The following is a 22341-nucleotide window of genomic DNA, read 5'->3' on the forward strand; positions in this document are numbered from 1 at the left end:
TGTAGAATGTAATATTATCTTTAATTTGCCGTAGTTTTGATTTTTTGTACGGGGATGAGATTAGATTAAAAATGGTTGATAAGTTGTACAAGTTTTTGTGAGGGAAATAATTATGTATAATACTAAAAACCTAAATATAATCAATGCCTATCGAATTTTAGAGCATATAACTTAAAGTAAAAGTAACAATAAAACTATAAAAGTTAGGAATCGAATTACTGAATTTATAGCGCCTATATCTTTATTACAATATTTATTAATAATACTTTTTAAAATATTAACTGAATTATAGAACACAACTCTTAGGGTTTATACGCTGCGTTTAGATGACACTTTTGTATTTTAATTCAGTAATATATAATAGTCCCACCCTAATTTATATGGAATAAATCAGACAATTAACATATATGCCTCGAATTGGCATACAAATTAATATTACAAATATAAGAAAAAATTCATTTAAACAAGAGTAATGACAAACGGACAACATGTCCAAAAAATTAACCTATTATCAGCAAATTATTACTAAAAGACCTCTTAATAAAAGTCATAATGCTAACAATAACTATAATGTTAAAGGTATAAAAAAAATATATATTATAAACAATACATCAACTTTTTCAATGATCTTAAAATGTTTTACGAAATCAAATTGAAATATGAAAAATCATCATGAATGCAAAAAAAAGCATTCCTTGAATCTCCTCTCGAAAGGACCTTACCCTGAATTCCACCGGCTGAGTTTTGGGTCAGCTGGGTTTCATCGTGGGATGACCTTCGTCGCATTCGTAACTCCTCCCGTGAGAGTCCGCCGCCCACTTGAGCGGCGGCAGCAGCAGCGGCTTGTGCAGCAGCAGCAGCAGCTGCAGCAGCGGCCCGTGACTGCGCCTGATGTTGCAACAGAGCAGCGGCAGCGGCGGATCCTGGCGATTGACCCATGTTATGGACCACCTGTGGCGGTATATTTCCCAGCAATTGTTGGCGAATCTGCTCACGGAACTCACTGCTCAATGGCATCGGTGCCTGCTGCTGCTGCTGCTGTTGCTGCTGTTGCGAACCGGAAGTGTTGGAGCTGGCAGACACATTTCCGGCACCGACATTTCCACCTCCACCACCTGCTGCAGCGGCAGCCACGGCATTCAAGTTATTCTGAAAGCGATGTCGACTGTATTGCAATTCCAGTGGCAAATTTCTGTCCAAGGAGCGCATGTGATGCTCAATGGTGGATCGCATGGACTGCTCCACCTGAGAGTTGGAGCTCGATGAGGAGGAGGCGTTGTGCAGGGACTGCTGCTGGGCCTGGGCTCGGAGTTGCTTTAATTCCTCCAGAGACTGTCTTCCCTCGTCCAGGGACAGGTTCCTCTCGTAGTTGACTGAACGCAGATTCACGGATCCGCCACCCAAGTGTCGAGTGCCTGCCGCCAGGCTGGCCTTGAAGCTCAGATCGAAGTTATTCTGGACAGCTGCCTCGAGGCTGCGGAGGTTCATCTGCTCCTGCATGGCCCGCTCCATATTCCTTAGTCCACTCTCAATGCCTCGCAGGGCATCCTCTGAACCAAATTCCTCTGTGGGTGAGGCCATCGATCGCTGATTGCTGGATTGCTGCTGATTGATCTTCTTAGCCTCACTGGCCCTTGTGGGCGCCGGCGAGGGCACTGGATTAAGGCCATTCTTGGAGCTCTGCTCGCTGAGAGCCGCTACAGCCGATTGCAGTACCAGAGGCGGTGGTGGTGGTGGCATTTCAAAGGGATTCGAACTCCTCCGGGCAGCCATTCCCTCAGCCGACAAAGTGGAATGCTTTTCAGGTGGCGGCGGTGGCTTATCCTTGAACTTGAGTCCTGCCAGCGGTGAATTTTGCGCCGAGTTTTGGGCAGAGTTCTGAGTGGAAGCCGGTTTCCGGGGCAGTGGAGGTGGCTGTCTCATTGGTGGTGGGAGACCTGGCACCACCATAGCCTGACCATCGGGCAGACTCTTGAGACTGTGCCGCTTTGGGGGAATCTCTGGCGGTGCGGTACGATCGCTGGCTCCACGGGCGGGAATCGCCGGCACAGGACGACTCTGGGTGGGCGGCAGGGGTGGTGGAATGCCGGATTTCGAGTGTTGATCCTGGGAACCCTGCTTCCTGAGCAGTTGCTGACCTCGAAGCGCCGCTTGGGCAGCCAGTTCCGAGCTAAGACGTGGTATCTCAGGCGCCAGCTTTGGTCCTGGAGGTGCTCCATTGTCGCCGCTCAAGGTGGGCGGCACTGGGGGCGGTGGCTTGGCCGTCATTTCCGGTTTTGTGCGTTTGAAGGAATAATCCGGGTTTTGGGTTTTGGGTTTTGGTTACAAAAAAATACGTCTTTTTTTGCTTTGAACACTTCACTTGTGCCGCATTATGTGCGTGTTTTGTTAGGCGGCTCTCGACTCAATTAAAGCCGGAATAAATTTATAAAAAACGTGTATAAAAAGGCGGCACTGTTGACATTGGTAAAATGGTAAATGTTAATGGTAAACACCAGACACAACTCTCTCTCTCTCTCTCTCTCTCTCTCTTGCACTTTATCCCTCTCTCCCTCTCTCTCTTGGGGGATTTCGGTTTGTTTATAAAACGTGCCGGAAACTTAACATTGCCACCGGCCACAAGCAAATAAGCCAAAGAGCAAAACAAATCACAAAAAAAGAGAGTGTGAAAGTGCTCTTACAATCACACTCTCTCTCCTTTTGATACTTTCTCACCCTCGCTCTCACACACACTTACTCACACACTTATTACACAATTTTCACCACACTTTATGCCTTTGCCTGCGCCGGCTAGCTCTCGCTCTCTCTCGTAGCATACTTTTTGGCGCTGTCCGCTTTGCCGGTTTATTTGCTTGGCACAGTGATTACCAAGTAAGTGGGACACAATGGAAATAAAAATTAAATTGTTAAATTCTTTACGAAAACTAATATGATGAACCTTATTTTGAGCTTTTTCCTAATATAATTGCATTTTAGAGTAATGAATATGCTCTTGGCTGTTAAAGAATACAAAGCAAAAAGTAGAAATTAAACATTTTGGATGTCCTGACATTAATCATTATTTCGTAAGTTTTCTTAAAAGATGTCCTCAGAATTCAGTTAGTAGTCCTAATTGGAGTCTCTTAGGAAAAATGCTAGTAATTTTACTATAGGTTTAAGTTTTATTCCTTTAAATTTAATGAATAAGGTACAAACAAATTTCTTGTTCCTTGAACTCTAAAGTCAGTTGAAATTATTATTTATTTTACCTTAAAATGTTCTACAGTAAAAGTTGATATCATAAAGTTAGAAGGCTAATAGTTAAAATAAAAGTGCAATCACAATAAAAAAAAACAAAAAAGTCGTTGAAATATTGAATTTCATAATATTTAACATAAATTAAAATGGTTTAGGAAGACACATATTTTTTTAAGAATACCGAAGTTTAGTAATTTTATTAGTCGTCCTGTATATCTTTTCTCACAAATAAAACTATAACAAAAAATTTGTAGATCATTTTAATGAAATTTTATCCTAACATAAGTCTCATAATGTATTTGTAGGTCTTTATAATGAAATCATCACTGTTCTGGGTTCTTTCTAGCTACTAGATACAGTATTATCCTTATTCTCCATGCGACATTATAAAAACGTTCACGCAGCCAAGATCCTGGCCTGCTGCTGCTAGTGCATTTAACTTTTGGCACCTGCTCCTACAAACATACCAACAACAATAACACCAACAAAAATAACACCAATAACAACTACAACAACGGTTCCGTCGGCACCAGACAAGACATGTAGTGCTCCCTATTGTACTCCCCAAAAATCCCAGCCACCGAGTCCACCGCCGACTTGGTGGCAGGTGCATTTAACTTCTGCCAAAGACCCGGACACGGACCCGCACCCGGATCCACACCCTAACTCCAACCTGAATCCCTACCCAAACCTTAACACGGACAAGTGCAGACAACAATGTCGGGACGTTGGCCATTTGGCTTACAGTGCATTTCAGTTTCCACTTGTGATTCTTTTGTTGGCAGTGCCACTGTTGCATACGCCCAGCTCAGCTGTCAGTCAGGACTGAAAACTATTATCCTGTGACCCCCTCTTGGCAACTGGGGATGGATCCTGAGCTCAGAGCTCTGAGTCCTTCCTTCCTTCATAGCTTCCTTCCGCCAGTGACTTACAGTTAATAGCTTTCACGCCGTAATTTTTAGTGCCGCGTCTGCAGTCGCCTTGATTATGCAGCCAACGCCAGATCTATTTAATTTATGACAAAAGTTGATTATTTAAAACTTCACTTTCAGCTGGCAAAAGTTTCCATTACCATTTTTCAACTGCCTCACAATTGCACTCAATTAGCTGGAGGCTTTGCAGAAAGTTATACAAAGCGGATTAGCAGGCAGTGGAATGCCAACTAATGAAAAAGGATACTGCCAAAAGTTGGAGCATACTCCGAGAAAGGGAATTTTTTGTCATGTTTTGAGAACCATATAGAATCTATGGTGCTCTAAAAACTAATAGTTTATTAATGTACAAGATTTCATAGATTTAGAAGGACTTAACCCTAGATCTTAGTCAATATATTATTCTCCACAAGCATCTAAAAACATTTGACAAATGTGTAGAGCATGTTATGCATATGTCACCAACTTGACATCCATCAATTACAAGCAAACCCACGAATTTAGTTATAATTCCTCAAATTTCTTGCACTTATCGGCATTATGTTCCACATTCGGCCAACAACATACTCAATTAGTTCAATAACAAATATGTTGGATGGCCGCCCACAAATAAGCCTCGATAAATTCAGTACTCATTGCCCCCTCGCCTTTTCCCTATTGACTTTACTATTTTCCTTGGCTATCGGTAATCACACAATAATGGCCTCAATAATGAGAAGCAATTTTTCCACGACACTCGATTGACACATCCATTGTTCTAGGCTCTGTCAGGCATTAATCATATTTTCCCCTCAATAAAGTGCCAGTATTCAGAGGAAATATCTCGACCATTTCTCATTTTAAGTTTTCGACTGGGACTAGGAAACAAAAATTTGCTTATAAATAGCTTGAAAGCATGCTATACCCGGGAAAACTTTAGTGTCTGTGGTGGCTCAATAAAGAATAGAGAAGGCAAAGTGGCATTGTTCGGGGTAGATGGATAAACTATTTTTGTACGAAACACGTTCTGCGATGAGATGCGGGCGATACGAGCGAGATAAAATGGTTCGCTGCTCCGCCTAGAAGTATGCAATCAAGTCAAATAACTCCAGCCGTGGCTTGTTGTTGAAAGTATGGTTGAAGTTGTTGTTAAAGTCTATTGTTGTAGTTCAGTTACGGGTTGATTTCTCAGTCATTTTAATTTATGTTGAGCTGTTGCTGGCTAAGCTTTCCTTGTTAAAGTTGTAGTTGTTTATTTTTTTTGCCATTTTAGCGAACTGAAAGTCTCTTGGTTTTTGTTTTTCGCAATTTTTCCATTCGTTTCTTTTCGCAAACGTTGCTATTTTTTGTGTGTTTCGCATGAAGTAGACTCCAATGAATTGCTGGGCGCGCATACACACACTCACTAATACTCCAGCGCACATACGTACACGTACACGTGATCACGCCTTAAGTTATGCTTTCCTTTTTTTTCCTTTTCCGCTGCCGCTCTTCAGCTTCGCTTCGTTCCGTGTAATTTATTGAAACACATTCATTTCTCGCTATGATGTGAGCAGCAACAACAAGGAACAAGAGCAGCCGCTACAGAAAACACGCCCACTTTATTTACCCAATTGTTGTTGTTGTTTGTTGGTGAACGCGTCTGCTTTTTGTTTCGCATGGAGTTTGCTTTATTGAATATTTATATGCAAATTGAGCACGATTTTCGTGAATGTTTGGTGTGTTTTTTCTGGTTGAATTTGCCTGTTTGATTATTCATTTGTAATGGTATTTCATATTTTTCTATAATTAATTTCTATGGATTTATTATGGGCTTATAAAGAGCTTTTAGTAATTTATAACACAGTTTTTATGGGATTATTATATTACGGATTATACTTGTTGTTGGTGTTGTTGAATAAATTAGTTTTTATGATAGAACATTTTACATTAAGTTCAGTAGCTTTAAAAAATTGTTTTAGGACAAAGGCCAACAAAATGGGATTTTGTCAAAATCTTGAAGCAGTTGAATATTAAAGTTTTAAAAGGAAAACTTAATTATCTTAAAAGCCTTACGGTTTAACTAAAGATTTTGTAGAAATCAAAGGTTTGGAGAACAGGCTAACTGTTGTCATTAATATAAATTTTGGAGAAACAAGTTTGGAAAATTATAAATGGCTGTTGCAAATGAATTTAATAACTTCATACAAATGTTATTTGTTTTATATAAGTCTAGAATGTCTCACTTATCTACAAAAGTCTCAGCTTCATGGTACAGAGTACACACATTGTCCTTCTCAAGAATATTTAATTTATACAAAGTTTAGTCATTGTAGACATAGTCCATGTTTTTTTTTTTAAATTTTTTACTTATTAATTAATGCATATTTCTTAATTTTTCTCAAACTGTTTTGATAAATTTCTGGTATATTTATTTATTTTGCTATCGCTGCAGTATTCCTTTTTTTGTTGAACAACATTTTGCGGCTTTTTACCACCCTCGCGTTTATTGATTTACAAATACGGCGGAGAGAGAGGGAGATGGGGAGAGTGCGAGAGAGAGAGAGAGAGAGAGAAGGAGACAGTGAGAGCGAGAAGGGAGCAGGGCAGGGCAATAAGCCGCCGCAGACACAAAACTTTAAATGCCGTTTTGTGGTTTGACTTTGCTTGGCTTTCGGCATGTTAGCCCCACTATATATAACTTTCACACACAAACTGGCACTTGTTTTCTAATCCATACGAATGAATTTTCGTATTTAATTTACAATTTTATTTGGTTTTTTATATTTTTTGCCGGAGATTTTTACGCGACGCGCACGATGCAGAGAACGCGTCAATGACTCTACGGGATTTTGGGGGTTTGGAAATGGATATGGATATGGAGGAGTTTCACAACCGTTTGTACGCAGTCAAAGCCAACGAATGTCCTCCATGGATTTTCAGCAAACTACGGGCCCCAAAAAGAGAGAGAGAGAGAGAGAGCGCAAAGCCAAAGGAGATAGAGAGGGAATTTCAACACGGAACAGCTTTCTTGTGACGCTCTCCAAAGAGCGGCAATCAGCGAACCCTGCAACCCCCAAATGGGTAAACAAAAGGTGAGCGACAAAAAAGGGGAGCGGCCGGGGGGATAGAGGCAAAGGAGACAAAGCAAAAAAGGGGGAGTGGATAAAGCAACCCCAAAAGAAAATGCAATGCCTATCCACTGGCAGAAATTAAGTCTGAGGTAAGTCTAAGGTAATTATTTATACAAATTTTAATTTAAATTTATGTATCTCCAATAAAAAGCTATAAGTAATACATGATGCGATACAATAAGAACTTAGTAAAATTGAAATTAAAATTAAATATAATTTATTTAAAGTCTTGAAGAATTTGAGAAAAAATCCTTGACAATAGATTTTTAATACTCGCTATCTTGCTCCCACTTGCATATTTCCTTTGATGGGTAGTCGAGTCTCAAACCATAGTTTCAGACCATATACATATATATATCTTTCATTTTCACCCCATTAAAGTTTATAATTTCTAAAAGATAAAGAGGTGATTAGCCAGTATGAAAATAAATTAAACATTTAGGATGGTGATATCAAATGGTTTATGCAAAAAAAAGTCATGTAGATTGGCTACAGTTTAGCAAAATTTTTAAAATAAATTATTGGTTTAATTAATAGGGGCTGTTATGGGGCGTAAATTTACCCTGGTATAAATCATCTTAATCATCTTAAGTTATGAGATTAAGGAAATTTAATAGTGTTATTTAAGAGGATTTGACTGTGCGGTTAGTTTTATATATAGTGACAGGAATTTTCGATTTACTGTTTTGGTAAGATTTAGGCCATTTGGCTGACTTATAAAAGCATTCTTTAAAACAAGTAAGAAAGTTAAAGAACCAGCAAGAGCTAGAAATACTAATTTAACTCAAAGGAGTACACTTAACTGTAGCTTTGTTACATGCTTAAAATAAATAGTTTAATAAAATAATCCAAAACGTGTAAAGGAATAAGACAAGACAATAAACTCTTCCTTGCATTTTTGTTTATTTTTTAATAATTTCTCTCCAAAGTAAAAGCCTAAGTAAATTCAATTTTTTCACAGTGCACCAACCAACAACCACCCACTATGACTCTCTTAACCCAACTCTCTCTCTCTCTCTCTGTCCCCTACTTTTACGATATTCTCTGCATAATATAACTTCACCGGCATTCCTTCAGTTTTCGCTCTCCGAATCCACTGGCATTTGTTTTGCTTGGGCATCCATGGGTGAACATGCGCATTTCGACACTTTTTAGCCGGAAGACATTCAACCTTCCTGCCACATGTTGTGCGTACGCCTCTGAACCTTGACAACTGATAAGGATTATTTTTGCACAGGGTTGCAACAGTAGCTCCCACCCACCCACCACCCTCCCATAACCGGAACGGAGCGGAAGAGGGTGTTCCAGAGAGAGAGAGTCTAAGGGAGATTGAGCTGTTCTTTGTGCCATTGATGGAATTTGATGTTTATGTTATTGTGGCTCTAGATGTAGATTTTCTTTTATGGGTTGCCAAGTCCCTAGAAAAGTGCCTGGTGTGCATTGGCCTTAATTAGTAAAAGAAAACTATGGGGAGGAAAATAGGAAACGGCAGACAAGTGATAAGAAAGTTCTTTATGAAAATAGTTACCAAAGAACTAGTTGAAGGCAAAAGAATGTGAAAGAAAAATATAAGAAGTCTGAACATTGTAATAACTAAACTTTTAACTATTCTATTCTTTATATGTTTCTCTCAACATTTCCACTTTTAATAATAATTTAAAGCCTAGATTTTTCCCACTATAAAGGCCACTTCATGGCAAAATAAATGCAAATTTCCTGCAGAACAAAAGATTCTGTGAAATGCCACAACTTCATTGTTATGCCCTTTGAGACACACAACAAGTGCTGCAACCGGCTTAATGAATTTAATTAAAATTCATTAGACAACAAAAATTGTTAACGCCATGGCATTTTGGTCATATGAGCTGGCTCAGACATAAGCAAAGAGACAGGACCAGAAACAGGACACGTATGCAACAGCAGGAGTGTGTTAACCCAGGACAATTTGCTTAATGAGTGAGTGCATCAGGTCCCGCACTTTTTCCTTAGAATTCTCTATTCTTAATCCTTTACATTTTCTTCTTTTTTTTTTGCAGTAGAGAAATGGGATTTTTTTCTAATTTTTTTCTTCTGCTGAAAGAGGAGCTTTGGCGCTGGGAATGCCTGGCAGAAGGAACGATATTCCCCAAGGACTGTCTAGGTGACGCACACCAACAAAGGACACCCGCAAACATATTGCGTTTTGAAAAGTTTCCCAGAAGCAAACCCTGCATATAACCTGCAATGTTTAGACACAAATTTTTCGCATATTTCCGCTGAACAGCAAAATTTTATTCGTGCACCAAACTATTTCAGTGAAAATAACTAACTTTTAGGGCTAAAAAGGGGCTCAAAAGCCGAAGCTAAAAAGTCTAACAACCATGACAATAATTTCACTTAATGCTTACTTAAATTCTACGAGCCAACAGGGTGAAGAGTGCGAATGGGTTGCCTTTGTGTCATAAAAGGTCTGAGGTTAAGCAGCCATAGGAGAGACTCTGCTTCACTTCACATTTTGGAGTAATTAAAAAAAGAAATAAGACGCCGAAAGACAGATAATAAGTTAAAGACGAATTTTGAATGCAGTAAAAGAATGAATAAGAAATAAGAAACTATAAAGGTATAAAGCTGTATAGCAATATGTATTCACTTTAACACTATGATCATGTTTAAAAATTTTTTAAAAATTGCTAAGAGTTCCTATTAAAAATATTCCTATATACATATAGAATGTAGAAAATAACTGGAAAATAACTAATAATAATTAAAAATAACACTTTACTATGTTCGTGTGTAAAAATATTTAAAATATTGTTTAGAGGTCCTTTTAAAAATATATTATTTGTATATATATCATTATAATACATTTTTTTATTATAATGAATAGTTATATGCTAAAATCTTTTTTAAATTAGTTTAAGGTTTAACATTTTAATTGACAGAAAAAAAACCCTCCAAAACATTATAATCTTTAAAATTAAAGTATGAACCACCCAAAAATATATTTTAAAATTATTTTCCTAAGAAAACCCTCTTTCAGTCACAACTTTCACGTAATAACCAATCGACTTTCCACTTCAAAATATAGAGTAGCAAAAGCAACGAACTTCTCGAAAGCGCAGACACATGCCAGGAAGCTATGCCAGACCATTGAAAAGAAAGCTCCCAACTGGGGGGAAAGGACCAACTTTAGATAAAGAAAGGGGGACAGGGCAGAGCATGGGGGGTGTCCTGTTTTTCTTCGAGGGAAAAGCATAAGGATAAGGGTAAGGGTAAGGCCTATTAAAGCGTGTAATGGCGTGAAGCGGGCGTGTGTAGCGCCAAAACACAAGATGACGAGGACAGGCGGCGGGGTGAAAAAGTTGAAGGCGTTGCAGGGCGAAAGGCTGCAATTAAAGGCAATTTGGGGGAAAACTGAGGGAGGGGCTTGGGGGGTAAAAAAGCCACTGAGCCTGTGCTTGGCCAACCGAGTGCGTTGTCCTTTCAGATAATATGCCCACTCCGAGTGGTTGTTGCCTGCTTGTTGGCCAAGTTGCAGCAACAGCCGCTGCACAGAAATTGCATGTCAAAGACAGATTTACGAGGCAACCTCAACGCACACACACCCAGGATACACTCGAGCACACACACACCACAAAACCCCACAACCAGTGCCTTCGTTTTATTTATGATAAGGACTTTTGGGGTCATTTGGGTTGGCGAAAACTTTGTGGGACTCCTGGCCAAAAGGGAGGGAGCCCCTGCTCTGAGGAGGAGAGTGTGGCAAAAATAGGGTGCAGCCGAACAACCGAACAAATGAGATAATGAATAATGGTTTAATTAAGCTTCACTCTACAAAATTGTAATTAATTGAAGCGCTTTGCTTCAGGTTCCTTTTTTGTCTTCTTCTATCAGCCACTTTTCCAGATAATAAACTAGGCCCGGCTATGACCTGTTTTTTTTTTTGTGGGAAATCCAAAACTGATTTTGAAGAGCAAATTGAAATACAATGCTCGGCTAATAGTTACATTTTCTGCCTTGGCTTTTTGCCAACCATTAAGGGGAGTCGGTAAGGATTTAGTATTTGAAGGTAAAGAAAATTACTAGGAAAATAGTCGGTGAAAATATTGTGGAGAAATATGGAAAAAATTTCAGATCTTCGAGTATTATAATTAAATATATTTATTTGTTAAACTTATTTAAAAAAGAGTTTATCAAATGGTAAATGGTATGTCTAGTCGGTTGAGAATCAGGATTATATCATATATATATATAAAAAAAAAAAAAACATATATATATATATGCTTTATCCTGCAATTAAAATTAAGTTTTTAAAAGCTTGAACGAACGGAATGAATATAAATACTTAATATAATTTAGGTACAATTATTTTAAAGAACCCAAATTAAGCATAAAAAAACGGATTCATTTAAATATAAAATAAAATTAAATATAATTTCATATTTAAAATGTCTTACAAGTTTTACCTTCAGATGACTTATTATTCCTTAAAAATTCTTCAGCAACAATAGGACATGAAATGACATCAAACAACGGTCTCATAAAATAAAACAAATAAAAAAATAACTTGTATATACAAAATATTCTTAATAAAACAAAAAATATTACTTGTATTTACCTTTCTATATATTTTTTTTATATATTTCTATATTCTAACCAAATTTAGATTCCCAATTTTCAAAGATTTTGAAATTTATAGCATTCCCCTTAAAATTTTTGAAAGAAAAACACCCGCTCATAAACATTTATTTTCGTAATGTGAAATATATTGTTTCTGGTAAAAATTTGCACATTAAAATTCACTGAATTAAATACCATAAGTAAGGTTACACACCAAAGAGTCAGGACAAAAAAATAAAAACTTTGCTGCAGGCAACTAACTATGGCATTTCTCCATTACAAAAGGCCCAAACACACACACAGCACACACTCCACCAAAAAGGAGGCAGAAATGCACGTACAAATGGCCAAGAGACGACAGACGAGGGAGAACGTGGAGGACAAGTTACAAATGTTTATGACAAACCAAACATCATAATAATGTGTAACAAGCTGCTGTGCTGTGCAGGCTTCACTTCAGCTCACTTCCCTTCCTCCCCCTATCCGCAGAGGGCATAAAAATATTTCAGTTAGCATCCGGAGGAGTTTTCCCATTTTCCCTGCTCGCTGCGTTGCTTGTCAATTAAATGTCAACTGGCATAAATGTTGCATGCCGCTTGCGCCCAGCTGCCACATTAAAATTCCACAAAGAAGATGCCAAAGGAAGGACACTTTAAGGGAGTTTAAAAAAAAAACAGGCTCTACCAAAGAGAGGAATTTCTCTTAGTCCAGTGATGTTCAAACTGGTGTGAATGACTGCAAAGTATGCAATGATTTTTATAAAGGCTTTCCAAAGAGAAAAGTATGCAATGATTTTAGCAAAGAGAGCGTTGCTCTTGCTCAAAAGTATGCAATGATTTTAGAAAAGAGAAACCTTCTCTTGCTTAAAAGTATCCAATGATTTTTGTAGCAAAAAGCACATGGCCCTTTCTTATTTGCGATTTGTATATTTGTTTGTGTTTTTGTTTAGGACTTTTGTTCTCTGCCGGCTTGTGTTTGTGTCTGTGTGACATTGTTTCAGGGCAGACATTTTAAAGAGGGGTTTTTTCTTTCAGATCGGAACTGGCTCTCGAGGTTCACGGCCCCGTTATGCAAATGTTGACAGCAGTCCCCCCAACCTTAATCACATGTCCACATACTGAGTCAGGGAGTTTTCCCTCCTCCTACTCGACTGAGTTAGCAATTTTAAGTGGCCGTTCTCTGTTGCTATTTTCTCCGCAAAACTCATATGTCTCGCTTCTAGTTTTCCATTTTCCCCCCTCTTTGTGTGTGCATTTTGTCTCGCCCGGCGGAAATTTGTTTGCACCGAAGTGATTTCTGCGGCGGGCAGAGAGTGTTTTTTGGGGTAAAGGAAATGGAACCGTGTTTCATTGCCATCAGCAATCTGCAATTTTCCCTGGCCAATTCCCTGGCAAAGGCACACGGCAGCTAAACGAGGTCTAATGAAATTTCCATATGTGAGCCAATTTGGTCGAGCATAGTTGGAAAATTAATTGAGATTCGAAAGTACGTTCACTATCGGACATAGTCGGGGTTTGATGATTCAAATCTATTTGACGGTCTTTTAATTAAAGAAAGGGAAAGATTCATTAATTCATTGAAAAGGATAAGCTTTGAGGACAAGCAAAAATAAAATTCTTAACTACATTTAAATCTTGACTAGAATAAAAGGAAATATTAGGTACAACAAGGAATATATATAAAAAAAAGTGCCATAGTGCTGTCAATCTTCTCAGAAAATCCATAAATATGTTAATGTACTGCATTAATATTTGAGAGTAGGAGTAGAATATAAGTCTTATTTGTATACCTTTCGTATACTATTTTATGTATAGTTTTTGAAATCAGAATTCTTATAAACAAACCGGAAATTTTCTTAGTTTAATTAATATTTTCTGTAACACATAAAATCACTTATTTAAATGATTTGTTTTCAGTGACAAAAACTTGACCCATGTATGTACTTCAAGCCCGCAGAACTGACCCAGGTAACATCCCAAAGAACCCCTATATGGAAGTACTATTTTCCCCCTTTTAGTGTTCCCCTAGGACTCACCTTTCTCCTGCAACTGTTGACGCTTGATGTCGCCTTTGAGCACTTCCGCGGTATGAACCAGTTCGTTGAGCTGCGGCTTTTTCATTTTCAGCTCCCGCAGAACTTTCTGTGAACAAAAACCAGGGGGATAAACATGGGAATATGAGTTAAGGATGCATGTTCCAGGAACCGTGGAACTATGGCAACGCACCTCCTGCTTCTCAATGGCCAGTCGGACCGCATCGACATCGTCGATGAGGACACTCTGTATCTTGATCATGTTTTGTTCCCAAGTCAGCCAGTCGGAAATTTGCAGCACCGACTTGTCGAAGCTGCCGGCCAACGCTCCAGTCCCGCTCGGTTCGTTATTGTACTCTGCGAATATATGCGAAAATGGGACAAATTGAAATTAGGTGGCAAGTAAAAACGAGGTAATGGGGCAAACTACTTGTTAATTAGCGTGTCCTTTTTACCCCACAAAACCCACCCACACAAGAAAGCTTTTCTGCTGATGACGGACTACTCTGCTCATTAAACGGTAGGACCTGTGGTTTTCACTGTTCCTGGCTCTGGACCACAACTTGGCGGTGTACTTATTGGGGTCACTGTAGCCGCGATTCGAATGCTGGAGTTTTCTCTATCATTCGCCTCGCTCTACTTTGGCCATCTATCTATCTTATTTTTTCATTTCCTTTTCTGTGGGCATTTTTCCCTAAACCCCCACTTTTCTAGACTTTGTTGCACATTTCAGTAAGAGGCAAGTAAATGAAAAACTATTTCAATGAAGCAAAAGTCTCAAGTTCTTTAGTTGACGAGATGGCACAGTGGCATGAAGTAGATTTTAGATTCTTTTCATAATTTATACTACATATTATCATTTAATTTATAAATTACAAATTAATCAAGTCCTAATAACCAACGAATAATTATTAAAAATCACTTCAGATTCCATATAATAATAATTTAATTTGATTTTCAACATATGCTTCAACTACACAAACAGTAAAAACCAATATTGAATCCCAAACCAAACTAAAGTCACTTCAATCCAATAAAAATGACTGCACATAATAATATTATTTCAGCTTCACAAAGAAAGCTCTTTTTCACGCTTTCTCCTCAACTTTTCCACTTCCACATTTATTCTATTAAATGACAATTTTCAATTGCAATCCATTGAAAGCCAAACCATGGTGCAAATATTTCAAAACTTGAATAATCAAAGGGGAAACACTTGAAATACTTGAATGAAAGGAGACGAAAGGAGAATGCAGAGAAAAGTTTAAGTAGGCGCAGGGCAAAGTAAACGCAAGAAGGAGGAAAAAAATAGAAAAGGATCAGGTGGAAGGAGCCGACTTGAAGTCTTGCCGACAGTTATGAAAGTTTTTCCTGGCTCGAGTTTGCCAATAATCCGTGAAAACAAAACCAAAACAAGACCGAAAAAGCAAAGACACGTTGGCTTTATCTTTTTTTATATATAATTTTTTTTTTCCTGTTTTGGTTTGTAGTTTTCGCAGTGTCCCTTGGCAGGATTAGGCTGGTCTGCGAGGACAAGGGATTTGGGGCGACAAATGCCGCCTAGTCCTGAAACTGGTTTCGGCCCTACCAAAAGGACGACGCCGGACTCAGGACTTAGGAACCTGGCAAGCCGCCATACTGGCCGTGTCAAGTTGAGGCGTCTGAAAGCATTTAGAGTGAGTGAGCGACTGAATGAATGAGAGTTCCAAGCACACAAGAAGCTGTTAAGCAAATATATACACTGGGAGAAATTTGGTGACCAGGAAACCGAGAATAATTCTGTGTATAAAATGGCAAATATCCATGAACTTGATTTTTATTTAAAATGCTTTCCTTTGGCCACAGAATTTTCGATCAGCGAACAGAAAGATCCTTTGTATAGATCATATTTTCTTCGTCAGATAGATAAATTGGTTGATAGATATAATAATTCTATTGCAATTTTTTAAAACTTATATACATTTTTCATTATTATAAATTGAATAAATTATCTAATAATTTCAAGAGTTTAGTTAGGGATCTATTTTTTTACCCTGTATATTTTTGCATTAGAAAGGAAGAAAAAAGGAAACCAGCAAGGAATAATAACACCGCTGACAACAACAACACACACACACTCGGGAAAACACAGTAAAGTAGGAGTGGAAAACACGTTAAGTGTAAAATTTCTTTTCACTCATTCTGATGAATGTCCCAGGTAGGCTCATACACACACTTTTTGCACACCCCTTTTGTGGCATTGACGGAACAGGTGCAAAATGGTTGAAAATTTTATAAAAAAAAATAAAATAATGATAATAAAAGAAAGTATATATATAGAAAGGAAAATATAAAACATACAGAAAAGGAAAAGGAGCTGATAACAGTGGCTCCTGCGTTTTCCTTCCTCTTCCCACACTTTCAATCACAAACCAAAAGGGGCTGGTTCTACCAGGAAAATGTCATAATTCATTAAAAGCCAAAGAAAGCGTGAAATTCTGAGGCCCCATCTACTTGGCCATCCTGTCTTTCCACTTGCCACTCAGTTAGGCTTCCTTTTCCCTCGTTTAGGGCGAGTCCAAAGATGACTTTAAGACAAACAAAACAAAAAAAAAAACACAGAGTGACATTTAGGCGGAAAGGAAAGTGCTTTTAAAGTCTCATTTTGGGTGATGGATGGTTGACCTTGATGGGTTTTAATTTATTATTTTGGCACAAGTTTAAGTTTCAGTTTAATGATGTTATAAATATTTATTTTTAAATTTAAACTAAACCTTTTCGAAGTATATTTATAACTGGATTGGATTTCAGAGGCTAGTATTTAACAGATTGCACATTTAGTTAATTCAAGAAAGCCGGAGTTACACTTTTAGGTTTATATTTTTAGGTTTATATATTTAAAAATGTTAAATATTGCTTTTATTTTGTATTTTAAAAAGGGTATTCCCCCCTTGGCGGTTTATTTACTTCCTTGTCGCTGAACGATTTATTTTCAAATGTTACTTATTTTTTACCAACAGCTGTTTCAAGCGCCTAAAGCCTAAAGCTAGAATAAAGTTAGTGAACATAGCTTTGGAAAGCTCAAAAATGCCAATTTTCAAAATATCCTTGAACCCATTTTGCACTGCTTTTCCGCCATTTTGTCACTGCCTTCCATTTTCCTTTTAAAGATCTATGGAGAAAGCACTGCTTTGTCAGGCACATATCAGCTAGCTTTTGGAAGACTATGCAAGCAGTTTATTCGCCATTATTCAAGCAGTCCATTCTCAAGCAGTGTTTTGATATTACAAATTTTAATTTTAAATTGAAAGTAATTAAAAATTGTTGTATCTTTTATTAAGACAAAGTTTAAATTTAATTTTGTTTTGTGCCCAAATTCGAAATAAATAAATACTAGTTACATTTATGGTATTCAAAGTTTATCTTCTTTATTTGTTTACCTATTTTAAGTCCCCTTGTGATATTTTTCATAAATCTAGTTACCAATTTCTTGTTAAGTCTATCATCATTATTAAACTTCTCTCACTCCATTTTTCCTAAAACAGATGACATAAGAGTTGAAGTTTCTATTTTGTGAAAACACCTACTGTTACATTTAAAGCCCAACGTTGAGCCCGTCCTTATAAACTCAAAAGAATAAACAACTGCAGTCGTCTGGTTGTTAGTTGTCATTCGTATTTATAAAAACTACACTAAACAAAAATAACCAACAAAAAACTACGAAAAAAGATAAACAAGATAAAAATCAATTGATTTCTTGTTCATATATATATATATTAAGTAATTATATAAAACTATATAAAATGACGAAGAAACCTAGCCTACCAAACCGCAAGAAGGTGAGCCATCTGGAGTTTTCGACTCAGGATCAGGTGGCGATCGCGGCCAGGGATTATGGTTTGATGAGGACCTCCACCAAGGCCCAGACACCGTATCCTCATGTGGATCCCGGTGTGGATGCCAACCTGCTCAAGGCCCGCCTATCCATGCGTCGCCATTTCGAGATCAAGCAGTCAGAAATATCGGGAATATCGAGGGACAAGATAGAAAGTTACCATACCATGAAAACTACCAAGTCCGCATTGACTGCAAGTTTAAAGGTTTGCTAGTGCGAATATCCGAGTTTTAGATCTACAATCTATAAATTTCCCTACCCGCAGAGTGTCCACATGAATAAGCAACTGGCGGGTTCGGAATCAAATTTCAAAACTTTATTATCCACCGGCACTCCGCATCCCACCAAGTCTGTGGCTCTGAATGCCAAAGCCCTGTCCACACGCCTCACCGATGTGAATTTGAAATTTGCGCAACCCAGTTCCCCGACGGCGGAGGATGTCCCAAGATCGCGAATAAAAAAGGTCCGACTGATGGACGCATCGACCGTGATTATGATCCAGCCGGATACGACACTGGACTCGGAACGGCTGAGTGATGTCAGCCTGCGGGTCACCAGGCTAGACTATAGTGTCGCAAATAGCCACTTGAGTGTGAGTTCTGTCTCGAGTTTTGCGGAGAGACGTAGGCTATTCGACGAGGGTGAGTACACTATCGCTAGGAAGGGTAAAAAAATGGGTGACATGATGATGGCATACACAACACTTGAGAAAAGGCTCGCCGACCATACTACCCAATTTGCCAAAAAGGCCAAGGAGGAGATTGAAAAATATATCAAGGCACAGGGACTGATCAAGACCTCAAATGACCAACTGAAATGGAGCCGACAATTCGACCTTACGTCGCAAGAGACCTCATCGGATTCAATGCAGGATAATACACACATTGTGGTCGAAAGATACCGGAATTCGGAGAATCAAAAAGGAAAATAACAAAACCCAGTCCGATATTAACTATAAGTTTGCCCTCTAGTGGGAGTGCCGGAGGAGACGATATTCTGCACATTTTACTCTTCCTTCTCCAGCACTCCGGTTAGGCGGTGAAGCGTGATTACATTCCACACATTTGCGAGCTTGTATTTTGCTAAATTATGGTCAAAACTTTATTGTATTCAAAAATAAAATCCTTTTAAAATAAACCAAATAAAGAACCAAACCCAATTAGGACGGCCGTAGGGGTGATGTCAGCAGTTATTGATAGATAGATTAAAATTGTACCGATAATTGACTCAAAGATCAATTAATAAATCGATTAGCTAATGGAGTTTTTTCTTTTGTTAGAATTTTTGTAAACTTTTTGATATGTTAAATATCAGTAAATCAAACTTAAAAATATAGTCAATGATATAACCCTTTTCCTTTGGATACATCTCTAGTTTCTATATATATTCAATAGTTTTCTTTTTAATATATATCTTAATATATTCTAGGGGTTATTTCAATGTGAAATGCACGGGTTCCTCTTCCTCCTTCCCTGAATATATAATATCAAAGATTATAGTCAAATAAGCCTAGAGATAATTACAGAGAACAAAGGGACTTTTTTATATTGATCTAAAATAAAAATAAAAATCAAACTCCCCCTTTCAACTTCAACTTTAGCTACAATATTTATCCCATTCACATATGTGTACGTCTGTTTTTTCAAAACAGGAAAACGAGACAACATGGACAACCCCATCGGGTAAGTCAACAGCGAAAACATTCACATAAAATGTCAAAAGTGCCATTGACATGGCCCATTTGGAGCGTGCATAGCCCTTTTCCCCCAAAAAACTTTACAAGAGAAATATGAAAGGAGAGCAGACAATAAACGTGACCTATGTTACCAGAAATTCCACAATATGCAGATCAATGTTCAAGTTGAAACCAGGCTGAAGATTATTTCTTTAAGTTTTGTCCAAAAATTTATATTTTCTATTCCATTAAGCTGAACCACAATCGGAAAATCAACATGCTATCTAAATAAACGCAGACGGAAACCAATCCGTAACGAAAACAATAAATTGTGCGTGCTATTTCAAGAGTTTCCGCGTCTTACATCTACAAACGAGTTTCGTATTTTTTTTTGTTTCAACCCACAAATGATTATTAAATTTCAAAGATAGATATTTATATTTGTCTAGCATTAATTAATGGAAATATTAAATGAAATTCAAGTGATCAAGATTTGAAGTGGCCCAAAATGTTAAGTTCAAATGAACCTACGTCAATTGATGAATTCAAAAGAATAATCACTGAAATCCAGAGCTTTAAAAGCAACACCTAAAGCAGCTTATTAAGTTGAGCAATTTGTAAATTTGCAATTGCTATCAGCATTAAATAAACTGACTTTTAGCAGGACAAACACACAGTTGATGGGCAACCCTTAGCCTTTAAGTTGAACCACTCTGCAAAATCAACTTGACACTAAACTTTCCCCTCATTTAAGCAGCGAACTCGAGCGTAATCCAAGCAAACATTTGAAGACTTTCCGGCAATCAACAGTTACATTGCCCAGCCTTGTCCTAGTCCTAGGTTCGGATCCCTTAAAGCTCCCGAAATAAAAACTATTACAAACAATTGAGTATTGAGGATTGAGTATTGAGTATTGAGTGGGTGCTAGCTTACCCGAACGACAACTGATGGTGGCACTTCTGGTGGCTGCATCTCCTCCTCGCTCCTTGCCATTCGAAATTCGGGAGCCATTTCTCAGTTCCGTTAGCGAGAGCTCAATGGAATCCGCATGAGCTATCAAATTGTTTTTGGTCTGCAAAAGGAGGACAAGTGAGTTGTAAGAGCTTGGAGGTTCTGCGATGTGAATGCGTTGGCCAAACCTTTTCAATTTCGTTCATCATGAGGGGCGTGACCTTTGGCATTTGGTCGTTCTTGCCGATGGCACCGACAATCACCTGTAAATCGTCGTGACGCTCCTGTAAAAGAACCAGAGAAATACATTTATTTAATTTCAAGAAATTTAGTTGTATATTTTCAACCTAATTTAAAGGTTCCTTTTGACCGCAGTGTAAAAATTCTTTAAATGGATAGATATGAAACTATGCAAATCAAGGTCTCCTCATCATTGTGGCTTGTAATTAAATATGAAAATATTCTGCCATAATAGAAAGTTAATAAATCATATTACATTTATAATATATAAAAAATGAATTCCACCTTTACACTTATACTCTCTATAGCTATATTTTAATGGTATTTTAAATTATAAAAACAAATGTGAATTTTTAATTACCCAAGAACAAGCTTTAATACAAATATTTTTAGAGCCTTACAAAAAATCATGAAATCAAGGCAAAAAACCTTGATCGATTTATAACAAAAAAAAAAAAGGCTTCAATAAAGATATAAAAACGTTCAATTTATGCAACGAGTGCCCTTAAGGTAAACAATAAATTCCAGCCTTTAAGCGGAAACGGAAGCTGTACAAACACATACACACAAAATGGCCACCGCTTGGGAGAAGTGCTGCTGCAGCCAACGGCGATTGGAATTCAATTTTAACTGCAATCATGCAGGGAACCCGTCGCTCGCACCGGAAAGAACAAAAGCAAGTGGGCGGGATGAGGGTGTGCGAACGATTGTGTGTTGTGTGTGTGTGTGTCGCCTACAACCTCTCGAACGGCGTTTGTCAACCAACAAAATTGCATTTGATGGTCGTCACTGCAGCGCGATGCAAACTGTTGCCAGTGCAACCCAATGTTGTGTTGGTCTTCCGATTTTTGCTTTCGATTTTTCTTTTCGCGCCAAACTCAATTTTTCGCCAAATTTACAATCAATCAACGAGTCAACAGCGAATCCAAAAAAAAAATAATGAACATACAAAATATTTTAAGCACTGCAACCGATGTCCAAAAGAGACCGTATGCGACTGAAGAGGAGCAAACAAAAAAAATATATACATATGAAAATAAAAACAAAGGCCCAAATATTTGCCGGCAACGAGAGAGAGGAGGAATTTTCCCCTCTTTCAAATTAGTTTTACCCATTTTCAGCTTTTTCCCATATGCTATACTCTCCCACTATCGCTCTCTGTGTGTGTTTTACTCTCGGAAAACAAAATGTTTTTTCTATTTTTGATTTTTTGTTTTATGTTTTTAAGAAGCGCTGGCGTTTGTCGCTACGCTCACGGGTGCCATAAAAAAATGAATAAATAAAAAATAAAAATAAACAACAAATGACTGCAGTGATTAATGACTCTGTTGTCTAGGGATGGAACTTGCTGAAACTGTTAGATTTATCATATGTTGCCAGCAAGGAAATCTTTAATTTTTTGTTAAACATTTTTTTAGAGCCAGTTGGGTTTTAAATGGGAATAATAAAAAAATATATAAAGGTATATTTGTCAACTATGGAAAGTATTTTTTTCATTTTTAGGGGATTGTATTTATATATATATTTCATATTTATATCATTTAATAATGAAACTCTTCAATTATGCTTTTAATAAAAATATAAGAATACTAAAGAATCCATTAATACACGAAAAACTACCTGGTATAGTTGACTTTTGACTAACAATATATGTTGTTAATAAAAAATCAGATTTATATATATAAGGGAATATGTTTTAACCCCATAGC

General features: G+C 37.6%; 2 protein-coding genes across 27 annotated transcripts in view; one reads left to right on the forward strand and one right to left on the reverse strand.

The window, feature by feature from the left end:
* Nucleotides 1–22341, reverse strand: part of Dys (Dystrophin) — a 149799-nt gene that overhangs the window by 101983 nt on the left and 25475 nt on the right. For 24 of the 26 annotated variants that reach the window (XM_086831753.1, XM_086831750.1, XM_086831752.1 and 21 more), the window contains 4 exons: nt 20581–20676; nt 20375–20513; nt 14086–14249; nt 13896–14001 (listed from right to left, as the gene is read on the reverse strand). In XM_086831753.1, the coding sequence (XP_086687879.1) occupies nt 13896–14001; nt 14086–14249; nt 20375–20513; nt 20581–20676 (505 nt within the window). Of the gene's footprint in view, nt 1–722; nt 7296–13895; nt 14002–14085; nt 14250–20374; nt 20514–20580; nt 20677–21372; nt 21632–22341 lie in introns of those variants that run through there. The other 2 variants (XM_086831757.1, XM_086831759.1) reach the window with 2 other exon arrangements.
* On the forward strand, nt 17298–18920 carry LOC110188542 (uncharacterized). The gene is made up of 2 exons (XM_020958299.2): nt 17298–17971; nt 18032–18920. Exons 1-2 carry the CDS (start codon nt 17675–17677, stop codon nt 18695–18697), a joined length of 963 nt encoding a protein of 320 aa, XP_020813958.2. The 5' UTR covers nt 17298–17674; the 3' UTR covers nt 18698–18920.

This window comes from Drosophila serrata, unplaced genomic scaffold (genome assembly GCF_035046125.1).
Source record: "Drosophila serrata isolate PLE 108 unplaced genomic scaffold, ASM3504612v1 contig_241, whole genome shotgun sequence".
Classification (NCBI taxonomy): Eukaryota; Metazoa; Arthropoda; class Insecta; order Diptera; family Drosophilidae; genus Drosophila; species Drosophila serrata.